This window comes from Varroa jacobsoni, unplaced genomic scaffold (assembly GCF_002532875.2).
Source record: "Varroa jacobsoni isolate VJ856 unplaced genomic scaffold, vjacob_1.0 scaffold_386, whole genome shotgun sequence".
Classification (NCBI taxonomy): Eukaryota; Metazoa; Arthropoda; class Arachnida; order Mesostigmata; family Varroidae; genus Varroa; species Varroa jacobsoni.
Window position 1 is genome coordinate 329952 of NW_019213288.1, and position 15193 is coordinate 345144.

The window sequence follows — 15193 nt, forward strand, 5'->3', positions numbered from 1 at the left end:
TTCTACCGGTATCTCCATTGCTCGTCGTCTTCGATCGATCCGATTAGCCTTCAGGCTTGAACTCTGCCTTTCTCTTCTTCTTCTTCGCACTTACTGCGCAAACACCGCGTGAACCGCTGGCAAACAAGCATTTGAGTTACGGTGATGCTGTCCCAGCTAAATTTTTTCCGACTTTTTCCATTTGGAAACGGCTACCTGCTTATTAGTTCCTACATACAGCTAAGTAATGTAAAGTGTTATTCTGAATTTCTGTACTGTGTCGCAAAGAATCGTTGAAGAACGGCCTGTCAGCTTGCTGCTTGCATATATATATATATATATAATAATAAGCGATCGCTCTACAACGAAGGGAAAGCACTGATAAAACAGCAGTTCTTTACTCTCCCGCCTTAATGCATTCCAGTACTAACTGTTCACAGATGCGACACCCGTTTCTTTGAACATTTTCTATCACTACTCAATAATAAATCAACCACTCTATACACTCGCTGCCAACTATGTATAATATTTATTGTTGCAACGGTCACGTCGCCGTAGGCATCTCGATACATCGACGAAAGACTCGCCCTTTTTTACGGTAAGTTAGCTTTATGTTTTAACAATCTTATACATGCAATCTGCAACAATGAACAACAAACTTCTGATGAAACCGATGCCAGGTTCGTTGCGTATGTGACACGTGGCTGGCTGATGCCGGCTGGCGAAACTCGTTTTGCGTCAGCGGCCCACGAAGACGAACGCTTGTCATGTATAGACAGTGCCGTGACAACCAAGATGGACGGTGAAGCGAATGGCAGTGTTCGTCGTCAGCAATTGCCAATAAGGGCAATGACTTAGCGTCGAGCATGGTAGCAGATGACTCCAACTACCTATGTATCCGCCTCATCTGATCATTGTGTACATTTGTATGCACATATATCGGCTACTGTGTGCTACACAGACCTTGCAATTAAGACGACTACTTCTATTGCCGCTATTACCACTGCTACAACTACTGCTGCCATTATTATGTGTCCAATCATTATAGCTACCTACTTGGACGTAACGGTGCCAGACGCACCATGCGCCCAATCTGGGAAGGAGGAGAAACGCTTAGCGAATGGAAAGACAGGAACGGATGGAGCAACCATGGCTTGGTGACATGGAAATGTTGCCGTTATACAATAATAACGACATATCTAGGGAATAAACAGCATTATCTAAATGAGACAATTGTTAAGCGTACGTTAGAGTTGGCGAGAACACATGGGAAAGGGTATGTGAGTGGAGCTCCCGTGTTTGCCCTCATGCAACCCGCCCTATTTCGGCGCTGCAGAAGTTTTGTCGTCAATCTTCCATGTTTGCGTACGCTTCTCCCCTTAGAGCTCGTTTTGGTGAATGATCGTTTGAATTACGTAGATATGCACGCATCTAGAAACGGAAGACTACAGGACGGCGAATCTGAGCTACAACGCCGAAGTGCGTACATTTGAAACAGCAGCAGCGAATACTTAGGGATCGGATACACAAATACACAATAAGTGGCTGTGTTCCTTCTCGTTCCTTTCGATACATTTTTTCTCGATTACTATCTCTTTTTCTAGCTTTTATTTACTATTTCGATTTAAACAAGTCGGTGGCACCAAACGGTACGATTGCGCCGACGGCAGAAAACACAAGAAAAGAATGATGCAGGTCGCAAAGTAAGAGGCCCACCGTCGCATAGATGGTTGTACGGCAACAACGATAGCGGCGACCGCTGATACGGCGATGAAACGCTTTGGTTACCCCGTCAGGTCGTCTAAAGAAGCTGGTTACCTGCAAGCTGACCTAGCTAGCTGCTAGCTAGCTACGTAGCTCTGACGGGATGAATTATTGAGCACGAAGATTAAGTTGCCTTCGACCTCCCCTACTTTTCTCTTTGCCTAGGTTTATTTCACTATTGCCGTTGTATACTGTAGAGCACTTTCCCAGCTTTCCAGCTCTGTACCTACGAATCTTCGCCATTCCAACTCATCTTGAGTTCTCAAAAGCATAAGCCACCGCCTGTAGTCGCACCGCCCGAAGCCCAGCTTCGACTTTCACCGATCCGGTCTAAGTTGACGATGCTACCGGTCTACACTATTCGTCTTTGTGAAGACAAGCCTAAGTGGTAGCAGTATAAACGTGAAGCGCTGGTGCCGCTAACGAGAACATTGGGAGTAGGTATCGACGAATGGCTGGGAGAGCGGGAAAATCGCTAGGGACGTCGTCCTTTGGCCAAGTGGTCGCTGCCGTTTTGGCGTGGACGTCCCGGCACGCTCATTTTTCGTTTCATCTTTAGTATTAGGGAATATAAACAACGGAGCTACGAATGGTCTATTTGTGCTATACTCGGCTATTAATGGATGATTTGAAATTTTATGAGATCGTTGTGCGATGCGATAGCCAACTCTATGGTAGTACTTAGGTTGTGGCTATTGCAGTATTACAGTGGGGCGGTTGCTACTGCGTGGTTGCCTGGCCTCCTACCTGCCGCTCATTTTCTTTTGCTCACCCTCGGCACTTTTCCGCTGGCCGAAATCTACCAGTAGCAGCATACGCAAGAGTTATCTGCTCTTCTCCATCACTACGCTTTGCTAGCCTGCTCTCTTGGTGACTCGTTTTATTTTTCTTGCTCGTCCCACATAACTGTCAGTTCTGTTCAGGAAGCGTTCCGTGCTTACTCAATCGACGATTGGACAATGGAATTATTCACGCATTGCTTACTTGCGCGTTGGCAGAGTGAAAGAACGAATGGACAGCCGGTCGGCCCGTGGACGTCGTCGAGAAGCAAAAATGAGTCCGGGCGGAGGCTTAGGAAATTTCGGACCATGGGCTGTAAGTCTCGGATGTTTGTTAGAGAGTTATAGATCATCTCTAGTAAGCTGAAAAAGATTTTAGGTGCGAGAGAGAAAGAAGAAGGAAAAATACATCATTGCATGCGTACTTAGTAACGCGTTTCTTTCCATTCAGCATTTGAACCGGATTTAGGAAGCTACCAGTCGAGCGCCGTCGAGGATTGAAGCGCTGTATATAAAAGTTATCGTTGCTCCTCATTTTCGTATTACAGATACTATTGACTAATCAATTTATGAAACAATAAGATTAAGCCAGTCAGTGTTTCGAGCCCACTAGGCATGGAAGCTATATATGCATTTCATAAAATCATGCGACATGTTTATCTAGGTCACTTGCTTTTCGCTCGTCCAGTATCACTGTACTCACATTTTTTTGCTCGATTGAACAAAAAAAAAGGTAAATCTATCCTTCAATTAAAGCCAGTCAGAATTTTGCCTGGTGTTACTCACGCAGTTGTAAAGGATTGAAGCGCTCGCGCAAAGGGCAACCACACTAAATCACACAGATGTTTCCTTAAAAAGAATTGATAACATTTGCTTTCTATTTCATCTTAACTTACATCGTAGATTTTATACGTATTTACACATATGCCATTAACTGTATTAAAAATGAACGTCTCGATGTGTACGACTTATCATCATCTCGCATGATTTGAAGCTAATACTGTGAGCGAGAAGAAAATAACAGATTATTTCAAATTTAATATAACACCCAGCGGAGGAATGGACTGGTATTACGCGTCATATCGTTCTAAGTAGAAAGTTTCAATGGCCAAGTAAATCGCTCTATCGTTCATCGCAACGTAACTTAGTATCGTTTCTATAATTATCTAGTCGTATCTTGCTATCACTGCTTTTGGTCGCTCTGGTACACCAAATGTCTATATGGTAAGCTGTGAGAACAAAGCGTTGACACCATTTTTCAGGAAGTAGCGTACCCCGCTACAGGTGTGACAGCATCCAGTAAGCGTGTCGCTTATTTGTGACTATTAAGATAGAAACCGATCAGTGCAATGCAATCTTCCATCTGTTTTCTCAACGTCGTGACCGCTGAAGGCAGAGCGTCAACTAACATAAGAGCGTGCATCAAAGGTCTGCAGACATAGATATTTAAAAGCTGAGGACGCGAGCCTACTGGTGAAATTAGGTTAAGAACTGCTAGATAAACATTTAAGGAGCAACATTACTCAGGGCACGCAGCCCATGTTAACACCGCAGGCAAATCTGTGACATCGGCAATGCTAGTAGCAACTAGAGTCAATGCTTCTGGTGGCAAAAGCTAGCGTGATGACGGCAATGACGATCGCGATCAACCGCGAATTGAGGCCAAGCCAGCCAGGCCATAACGGCCTGGAATGCCGTTTTCATGGTGCGGTTGTTTGTTGAGCAATGGGTAGGTAAAAAGAGTGGCGACCCGCTCCGGCACCGATACTCGATGTTGCTCCTTCACGATCCCCTCACTAACGCAACCTTCGTCTTTATCCTCGTTTCATTTTCGTTTCTGCTACCTCCATTCAAGTTGACTCCGCTGCCGACGGGATACAGGTAGTCTTGAAAAAGGGAACAGTCAGCTTGAACGCGAAACCAAACTATGGATGCTGAACGTAGGGCACCTCTCAGGAGGCAGTCGGGGGTAATTGCGTTCGATACGATTACCAGGCACCGACTTGCAGCGCCCCAGGCCGCTCGGTCATTTGTTTTCGTTGCTGATCGGATCTCCAGTGCTCTAGGTCCACAGATGCGAAAAACGCAGCGATTCTAGTTAACGAACAACCAGCAGCGGTATGTTACACACCAGGCCAGCTTAGAATTGCAAGTAAAGCTGGACCCGCCGGCTGCCGTAGCAGATACAGCTGTGAGCTGGCATTCTCTAAGCCAGTTTCTTCAGTTGCGGTACGTACTAATAGCCTTTTTTTGGAACGCTGTTTCCGGCAGCCTGACCCATTGAGCCCGTTAGACCCACCACAGAGATCCCCCCACTATTATCAACCCATAGCTTCGCCGACAAAACAAACAGGCTCTAACAGATACCCTGCGCGCCTCGTGCAACGACGTTCGCACAAGTCGAGGCAGCGGGTGGGTGAAAAATACGTATACTTTTACTGCCTGGTCCTGCTGTTCAAGCCGGATTCCAACCTCATGTCTGCTAGCTACAATCCAGTTGCCTGGCCGGAATTGTCAATATCTATAATACAATACTATGCGTCGTGTGACAGCGAAATGTTACCCGCACATGGCGTCTGTGTAGCTGGCCTCTGTTTATGCTAGCATGAGATGTAACTGATTAGTGCTTGTCGTGCATCTCTCTCGTGTGGTGTTTTTGTGATGGTAACGCCCGGACGAACGACGCCAGATGATGCATACGGCAACATTGACTTACCAGGCTTCAACAGCAAACCCTCAGGGGCAGATCCGATGATGTATGCTAGTTTTTGTGTTGTTTCTACTGCTGCCGCCGCTACCATCACTCCTATCATCGGTAAGCCATATCGTGCTGTTGTGATTGTTGCCGCCTGGCATCACCGTCCATCTCCTTTCGTACACCGTCGTTGTCAAACATTGCCTTCACAGGGTAAATTTTGCATTCCAGACGCATTGTCTTTTCGGTTTTGGACTTCCTGCCACTGTCCTGTCTGATGGAGAATCCTAAGCGGACAGCGAGTTTTTTGGAAACGGAAAACAACTCTCAGGACAAAACGCGCCATATGCATAGCCCTGTTGGTGTATATACATGTATCAATATCTCCCGGCTGGAGGTAACAGGAAGCAATATCGACAAGACCAAATCCCGTTATCTACGTGCAAACCTATATTCGTCTAAAGAACAGCGATGCGTATTGCAGCTTTATTTCCCATGATAACACCTTCCATAAGCGTAACAGAATGACATAACGAGTTCAGTATTATAGATATGCCCTTTTTCCGCATTTAATATAAATTTTCCATAACATCATTCCTTCCTACTTGCCGACTAATTTGAACTCCACAGCATTTAAACGACCTGATTCGAGTGTAAGTAGAAATCTAGTTTCTGCTAGGTCCTCTTGCACACAGAGCTGAGTACAAATCTATGTAAGGAGCCAAACATATTATAGTACTATTCACTTTACAGCTTCAAATCGTATGGCGTAATCTATTCGTCGTCCGATATAATTTTATTTTCAATGCAACAGCTTAGCTGATCCTTTATCTAAAATCCTTATTGAGGAATACATGCTATACACCTGCTCTATTGGATGTTCGAAGCAAGCGCTTCCTGCGCTGCCGAAAACGGGAAGAGACTCACCCCAAAAAAACAGACAAGAAGGATACGGTCGACAAAGAAGGAGTTGTAGAGAAGAACTCGGTGGTAGCACTCATTTGGTTTATTAGGCCATAGGGTAGCCTTTCTTTCCTTCGTTTTCTACGCACACATACACGTACCGTCGCTCTCCTTCCCTTGCAATGTCTGGATTCCGCACACCCTTTAGACGGCCGGAGACTTCGCTGTCGTATAAAAGTACGAGGCCGACGGGCCATGTGTCGCTAGTTTCAATTCGTTTTTTCTCGTTCTCTCTCGCTCGCTTTTCCCTTTCACTTTTTTTTTCGTTCTCCCTTCTGCCTCTTACTGTAGCTTTCGCATTCGATGTCTTGAACGGCAATGGCAGTAGAAGCGGCAGCGCAGGCATTCGCGTTAGCTGTGCTACTTGTGCTAGCGAAGCGAGGCAGGGTATAGGTATGGGGAGGCAGTAGGCGCAAAGCAGAGGGAACCAATCAGGGCGATTGTTCTAGAAAAAAATTAAATTGCGCACACATTCCGTAGAGCTGCCTAGAGCAACCGAAAAATGAGAAACCGGCTCAGACAGATTGAGACAGGAATTGGAGATACGCGGCAGTACGTAGCCCGCCACTCCCATTATGGTTGCGGCCACCTAGGTAGCTTCTGCTGCTACTTATACCGTCGATGCTTCTCTACCGTTGTTGTACATAGCTCAGAATGGTTGAACCTATAGTCTTTTGCAGACGAAGGCGCCAGCCACTGCGAGAGCGGCAGTAGTATCTTTGTCACTTCGGACCCGCTCCCCTTATTCCCGTTCCAGTGACAGACAGCCGGTCATTCCTGCTGGTGCTGACGTCGTCGTCTCTCCGCTACTTCTAAGAGCACTAAGAGCAGTAATGCGCAACAAACAATGGAAGATCGGCCATGTCGGCCGCTTTTTGCCAGAGATCTCTAGGTAACAATGCTGCGCTTTATACCTAAGGTAGTGGCCTAATAACTCGTCCAGTCACATCCTGGAAAAGGCTTTAAAGATCAAGATATCGCGGCGCAATGGACTTTTGGAATCGAAGCCAGTTATGCAAGGGACGGAAAATAATGTATGCGCTTTTAGGACGTGCCATGAAACTGTCGATATACAACACGAGCCCACTACGAAAATCATCCGTTCTTACCAAAACAGCTCGTGAGGGTTAACACGTTTAAAACACGACATATTTTAAGCCTTAAATATTCCGAGCTCTAAGTAGATGAATGCATCTGTTGTTTTTTTTCTTTTCTTTTTTGTTAATCTAATCGTCCGCTCTTACTGCATGAGTTAACTCTGCCAGATGGTGTTGGCAATTTGGCAAATGCTGCTACCGGTAACACAACTTTTTCAGTCCTTTGTTGCTGATTTCGCCGAATCCGTGTCGGTGTCAACGTTACTCTTCGTTACTTCTCCATCTCTCCCCACATACTACTACGTTTATGTGCCAGTCAGTCAATGGTTACCGGGAAAAGCAAAGTTTTCAGCGTCTTTGGACAATCTCCCTTGTTTACCCACACAATATCAGCCCCGCGCAGTACTACTACAGTTGCTGCCGCTGTTAGCTTTCATCGGTCCCCATATACTGCTATGCCCTGCTCTGGCCTGGCTTGTCGTAGCTAGCTTGCCACATCTGCCTACTTTTTCTTCTCTATCTTATACTCGCTGTCCTTTTCTCTCGCTGCGGACTTCGTCCTTCTTTACTCGCCCTTACCGCAGTCGTCGCCCGCTGGCCGCAGGCTTTTTTCCTCAATCTAATATGAAATCTGAACTAGCTGCTTGCGGAGGACAGTGGCAGCGGCAGTAGCAGAAAGGACTGGTTCTGCTCCATCGCTGCTGTTAGCGTAGCCTGAAAACGCACGCGGCTGAGGGTTTGTGGCGAATCCTGACTAAAGTCTGAACGAAAAGATGAGGAACGGAACCCAATCCCTTATTTAATGGTAAACCTATGAGTTGATGGGATAAAGGCATGGAGAGCTGAGCGAAACTGTATGTGTTTGTAGGTCTTTCTCTGTATATGTGGATTTGGCGTTTGGTGTGTAACTGGGTTGCCCAACTTCTGACGCAGTAGCGAACAGCGAATCTTCAGTTAGTGACAAGGAGTGAAATTAGAGATTCCTGTTCGCAGCGGCACCAGCATAAAGACAGACTGTGATTACATACGAATAGCCTGCTGCTAGGAGCTTCAACAGTTAATGAAAAAATGTTTAATAACCAATTTGTACTCGTTATACATATCATATAATGCAGCGTACAATGTACTAAAAAATATCGATTGAAACAGAAATTATTCATCAGCAGAGAAATGGTAAATACAATAGCATATATAAGTTGTCACTAAAGCTCAACTTTACTACAGTGCTTGGATTTTTTTCTAGAATATAATGTTAGACTATAACTGAACAGTTCGCTCAATTGTCACCTTTTCCTTTTAACGTACTTCGAGCGTATTAACGAAGTTTTGAATCCATAGCAGAGATGTGAGGAAAAAGAGCCAAGTTGGCCTAGCTTCTTCGATTGACGTCGCTTTTACTGCGATATTGGTTTGCGGATGCGAGCAGTCGGACACTCAACATCTTGTCCTTATTTTGACTGTCCTACCAGAAGGAACCAGATGGTTGGCTTAGGTTTATTGTCGACCTAAAATAACGTGTTCTAATCACGCGTCGTCCCCAACTCTTCGAAGCGCCAGTGGTAGTTACATTATTAGAATTAGTTGGTAAAAGCAGAGAACAACCAGCCTAGAGACGCTATGTAACATATGCGCATATTACGTTGGCGACAGACATATTTAACTTACAACGAGAATCTTTAAAACCACGTCCATTTGCGTATTCAAACAGAAGCTGGGCGAACAAGGCGCAGTTTCGCCGCTTTTGTCGAGATCTCCTCCCGTAGAAAGAACGTGTAAGCAGTAACGTCGTAGTGGCTGCCATTGCTGTAGAGGACTGCTGCGGCACCTGGGTATCTTTTGTTTCAATTGGGTCCGGATCCAACAGTCACTTGACAACAGCACTGGCCCTTACCGTCACCGTTGGATGACGCGGTTATCGCAACAGTTGCCAATGTGGGCCTTTGCTAAGTTTCATTTAGCTATAGAAGAACCGGTCGTCGACATCTGTTGCTCAAAGCTTCCGAACTCGGTGGGCATTGGTTTAGATAAGACTTGACCTTTGTTGATTGGTGACAACCTTAGGTTACGATGTTCATACGTACGTAGGTGCGTGTGTTTGCGTAGCACACAATGGTAAGAGCATAGAGAGAAATAGATGCTTCAAAGCGTCGCCTTTTCAACTATCGATTACTCTAGCAGTTGAAGGCCAGTTGCAGCTGGCAGAGGCTTTTCTACCTTAACCACCCAAAAGTTCCCTCTAGCATATGGGCTCTGGCATCCGCGAGCGTTACGTATGTGTATTAGCCCGACAAAGTCTCTCAGATAAATACATCTGAGCCATCTAAATATTGTAGTATGCTAGCCAAATATCATATGTCTCCTCTTTCGTAATGAATTTCATATTTGGTCAAATGTGCAGCGGTGGGAGGCATGCTTGCTATTTCCCCACCACTAACACCGAGGTGGATGTCACCTCTTTTCCATTGCAGCGCGCATCTCTGGATCGCGTGGCGCGTCTTTCGGGCTGAACCGAGGATCTCCACAGTGTGCCTCGCTGGAGATGGATACCGTTTGATCGGCGCCGCGACGATGAGAAACGATGAGGACGAGCAGCGACGGTGGGAGTTTGTGGGGGGCTAGTGAGAACGAAGGAAAGTTCGGGGGCTTATTTTAAAGCAAATTACTTCCTCCTTGCCATACACACTCTTCTATATGCTATACCGATGATGATAGCCATGGCTCATATGCGGTAGTATATGCTCACAGGAAAAGCGAGAACTCAAAGGTGAAAGCGTGTGTGTATGTATAAAACGTTGGACGTCAGACCCCTCTTTTTCCCGTCTCTCATGTAAGCTTGGTATCGTAGCCGACTTCGTGATACGGGCCACGAGGTGTAGGAGCGGCTGTTTAGTTGGCGGATTGAACGTGTAAATGGATTGAGAGAGATAGGAGGGAAGGGCGTTTCAGTGCTCAGGATTTTGTTTACGTAACTTTAAAAAGTTAGACTTCCGCCAAGTCTCCTATCCAACTTCTCTCATTCATTGGTGATCTTCTGTTACCATGGTAGTGTTTCTATCGTAAGGGGCTTGTCGCCCCTACATCGCCTTAGCGGCGAGGGAGGACGCAGAGCGGAGATGTGCTCTCGTGTCCCTTTTCGGTTGGTTGGGATCAACAAACGAAGCTAGTAGCCGAAAACACGGTTCTGAAACCGCCTTCGTGTCGTTGCCTCTACCACGGCACGCTGCACGCCGTTGCCCCTGCCGCCTGCCTTCCGTCTATAAGCCGCGCCTCTGATGGGCCAATGATAGCTGCAGTAGCAGAAACGGGGCCTCGAGCAGCCCCGGTCGGCTGGCTGACTCGTCGAAAACCAGCGAATGGGTAGTGTTGGTGGGCGAACGAGTATAGGCGACGAAGGCGGGTGAAAGTCGAGTGAGCGACACAAATTGAATATTTTACCAAGCAGAGTTCTCAACATGCCGCTATGCCTCTGTGTCGGCCGGTCGGGAAGCAGGTCGGGCTGCTTCTGTGCGTATCTGCCTGCTTCTGTTGCGTGAAGAGACGCTGCCGACAGCAATGGCGATTGCTGTAGCGTCATCGACACACTTTGAGTGCTTCTGACACCGTCGCTCACTTGAACGCATCGCTAGTATGCGCCCGATGGTGCCAATGGTGTAGCGATGCCAGCAACGCTGCCACACCAAACAGCATCGTTAGGAGCCGAGTCCAACTTCATTGCAGCAACTCGGCGACACTGCATCCAACTCCGGGCCAAGCAGCCGACTATTGCTGCTAGTACTACCGTTACGAATACGCTACTACGGCGATGGGGCAAACTAATTTTCGCATCTGCTATTCCCCATAGACTGTTGCGGATGGAAATAGACACGGCTATGGGGCCGCTCAGAGAGCGATAGATATTAGGGAACCGGAGACTCGTAAAACTTACTAAGTGGAAAGACACCAAAGTAAATTGTAGTCGATGAACGAAAGGATGCACCTAGCAGTTACTGTAAAATGCGGCTGCTGTTGCTGTACATAAACTATCTTGTTTTTTTGTGGCCTGTGTCCTTGCTGATGCGTCTTTACCGAGCACAACTAAAATGACACAGGCTTGCGCCTTTGTTTCATCGTACATATAAAGATGTTCGTATTACAACTAGTAGATTGTTAAAAACAAATTGTGAAAGAAGCTTTGCATACAATGCGGACTAGTTTACGCAACAAATAGTTCTAGTATTACCTTCTTGTCTGTTTCACTCTACCCGATTTTAGCTTTCACAACTTTAGGTTTCATGTAATCAATAGCAGTAGTAATGACGGTGGTCATTACGAGATGGTGTCGAGATGACCCGATCTGAACTTTTTTGCTACATGGTGGCAGTCCTCGCGACTACCACCTCATTCAGTATCTTCCATGCGTCTATGATAGGGATATGCAGGTGGGATAATTGGCAAGCCCCGCCATGATGATCTACTATAGGAAGTATCGAGCTTCTTTTCGTACGCTAAAAATGAACAATATTGCTGCACAGTGTTCTAGAGTACAGCAATTTCGTGCAGCCGACACTACTTCATGCTGATGCTGGCATCGAGTAGAATGGATAATGTACTATGCGTGAAGAAGAGGCGCAGTTTCGCTTTTGCCCTAGCGTAGCCTCCCATATCAATTTATCAGCTGCCATCGTTGCCTACGCCTATCTATCTACTGTTTTCCGAGACAGCAGGCCATAGTTGCTGTCTGTGCCATCGTAGCCGCCGCCAGCGTGATTGCACACACGACAAAGGTGTACACTTCATTGTAACTTAATTTGCTTTTGTGAAATTTCATTAGGAGTGCGTTATCCTTCTGCTCTTTTAGCCTGGGAAGCCAGCTCATATAATATATATATATACATATATATCTTGCGATGTGCTTCCTCTCCGTTCTTCACTATAGATGTGTTAGATATTTAGCTGGTAATAGCTCTTTTCACCGGATCCTTGTGACCTATCGCGGTGTACGTAAAATGTGTACTGCCCAGCACTCTCTGTTACTTAATGCGATCGCATTCTTTTTTCCTCATGCCTTACCAAATTAAGTGTTAGTTACCAGTGTTTATTGTCTTAAATATCATTTTCTTTTCGTGCTTTTAGCGTAACATTAAGAGCACAGGTACACAAATACCATGAATGCCAAAACCCCTAAAGAAGCGGCCTAAAGTGGTACCCACGCGAATGGGTTTCTCTTCTGAAGTCTAACTTAAGAAGGCGCAGGTCACTGAAAACGGTGTTATTTGCATTATACCATCGGGAATAATTGCTGGTGGCAAAGGAGAATCGTTAGATTAGCGACAAGGTTAGAGGAAAGTTTTTGTGTCACAATAACGACGTCAAGAAGGAAAGTGGTGTTTTTTTTTCGTTGTTTCACGTCAACCGTAATAATATTGAAAAATGTTTGTCTTTAAGAGCTTTTCACAATAGCGCTCTGTTGGTATGAGTAGATCGTTCGGTCAAACGCGAGGGCTTTAAGACCAAGCAACCCTTTTTTCATAATCACTGAAGAAGCAGCTAATTTCAGGTGCCTTGCTAAAATTAAGAAAGCCTAGAAAGGGATTTTTTGTATTTCTTACACAGAAACCCTATAATCACTACTAAAACCACAGATACTAACGCAATATAAATAATAGTTTACCCGGAATATTAAAACTAAATATTATTAAACCAATGCTTAATACTCCTCAAACTACAAATCTGTGTAGATATAAGCATAAATGTGGGATATATTTATACACTGGCTACCATTGAAAACACATCTAAATACAGAGTAGGAGCAAAGTCGTTATTTACCGTGTCCCACACAGAACGGTTGTCATGTCGACAAAGGTTATCGTTACTTCATTGCTCGACCGGGCCAAGCAGGCTGGACTGACGGTGGGAGCGACAATTTCAAGTAGACAACGATACAGGCAGCGATAGTCCAGGCTTCAGTCAGGACAGCAGGCCTCTTTTTCGGAGCCGCAGGCAGAAAAGCGGACGGATAGAAACGCAGGAATTCTTGCCTTTGCCGTGCTTGGTAGAAGAGGCGAGGCCAACACCCTCGCTATGCTATTCGAAGATGTAAAAGGGAAGCAGCAGAGGATCAATCCTGAGCAGCATCTTTCGATGTTGTTGTCGTACTGTGCGCTGCTTCTGTTACACGGGCACAGGGCAAATGCCTGGGCGGCTGCTGACGCTAGTGGGGACTGAACAGAGAAGGAATCCAGGCCGATGTTAAGTGTGCATTGCAGAATCAGGCCGGAGGGCTGGCGGAGGGCGAAAGAACGGCAAGCGGCCGACAGTAGCTGACAGCAGCTTTCTTAGGTTCGTGCTGCCGTGACGGTAGTGGCTGTGGCTTTAGTATCGAGTGGGCGCTTCAGTAAGGATCATTCGAGCATCCTTCCTCGTGCAAGCGGCTCTCGTTTGTCCTTGATCCTAACTGTTCGATCACCCCGTCCTCGAAGACAAGAGCAGCAAAGGCAACGAACACGGAAGGCAGGCAGCAGATAACGGCGCGATGGATTCGTAGAGAGACAGGCGGCAGCTCAAAAGCCAACAGCCGAGCTGAGCACCATCGCCAACTGCCGCCCGAGCGGGCATGAGAAAGTGGAAGCTGCAGAAGAAGAAAAAGCACTAACAACAACACCAATCAGCAACTGCTGCCCTCGTAGCTGCCAGCTCGTCGAAATTTATGCGACTTGTTCATCTTTCGCAGCCATCGCCGCCGCTATCGAAAAAGAGGCGAGCTGGCGCTCCACTCTGCCTTTGCTTGGTGCTTTTAAAATAGGGTCTTTGTACATCAGCGAAAGAAGGGCAGAGACCGATGAGAAAGGCCTCCAGTAGTGGCAGGAAAACGCCTTTGCTGCCCAGCAATACTCTGCCGACCCCCGCGTTAGGCCCGTCCGACAGGCCGTCTGCCAGCCTCTTTTAGTAGTGGTTCATCGACAAGCGGCTAGTGGAAAGAAGGACTCTAAAGCACGGGGTGCAATGATGATGCCTCAGTGGCAACGGAAGGGAACCTCAACCGGCAGTAGCAAGGGAAAGATAGGACCGGAGAGGCAACAAGGCCTTCCGGCCTTGTCAGTCGACCAGGGCAGCAGAAGACCACTGGCTGATGCCCTCAATCCGGAGAGAGAGGCCACAGTGGGGCAAAATGGGATTTCTTATCCCCATTTCAGCTACAATACAGAGTATTCCTAATTGCAAGCTGAATGGGCTTTCAACGATTGAGGGTCTTCTTCTCAGTTAAAACGACGACTATTTGAGGCCACGACCACGATGACGGCCTGACTATCGCCTAACACTATATGGTTGTAGGGGAGATCTCATGGGTCCCGACGCTAAACGATACCGAATGGGATGATGTCGGACGGGCCGTTTTTTTTTCAGTGACATACAGTCAAGCCAGTAGCGACTGTAAGTAGCGACTGTAAGACGGAGGAAACGACTCCAGAGGGGCGCGCCAGCCACCGTAGTGGGAGAAGCAGAAACAGCAATAATGACAGCAGCCAGCGAAGACGACGCGTGGACGGATCGTGTCCCCACGGAGCCCGGGCGGATTGCGACAGTACCGCCCTCTAAGCCGGCTGCGGCAAGGCGTAAAGCGACCGTCGACCAAGCTGACGAACGCGTGGACGTCCCACGCGTTGGCAATAGAGGACTTTTACTGACTAACTCGACCTGCTGCCCCGAGAAGACGGAACGAAGCCTAACCTACACCAGACGAGACCAGCTACTCGACCAGGCAGCTAACACTTGCTACTTCTAAGCCGCCCAGAAAACTGAGTCCGCCTAAGGCAGTCAAGACAAAAAGTTATCTCGGCAAGAACACGCCTAACGGGTTGCCATTCACTTGCTAACCAACAGTCAGCCAAGCAACTGACCCACGAAACTCTATCCATACTCACTCAAGCAGCTACAAT

The 15193-nt window shown here is 46.9% G+C and overlaps 1 protein-coding gene across 6 annotated transcripts in view; it reads left to right on the plus strand.

Moving 5' to 3' along the window:
* LOC111259934 (protein O-mannosyl-transferase TMTC3) overlaps positions 1–15193 on the plus strand; it is a 187676-nt gene that overhangs the window by 90411 nt on the left and 82072 nt on the right. The window contains exon 1 of one of the 6 annotated variants that reach the window (XM_022832330.2): positions 2474–2838. The exons of the other annotated variants lie outside the window; for them this stretch is intronic. Coding sequence (XP_022688065.1) covers positions 2755–2838 — 84 coding nt within the window. The 5' untranslated portion in view covers positions 2474–2754. Of the gene's footprint in view, positions 1–2473; positions 2839–15193 lie in introns of those variants that run through there. 6 annotated transcript variants of the gene reach the window in all.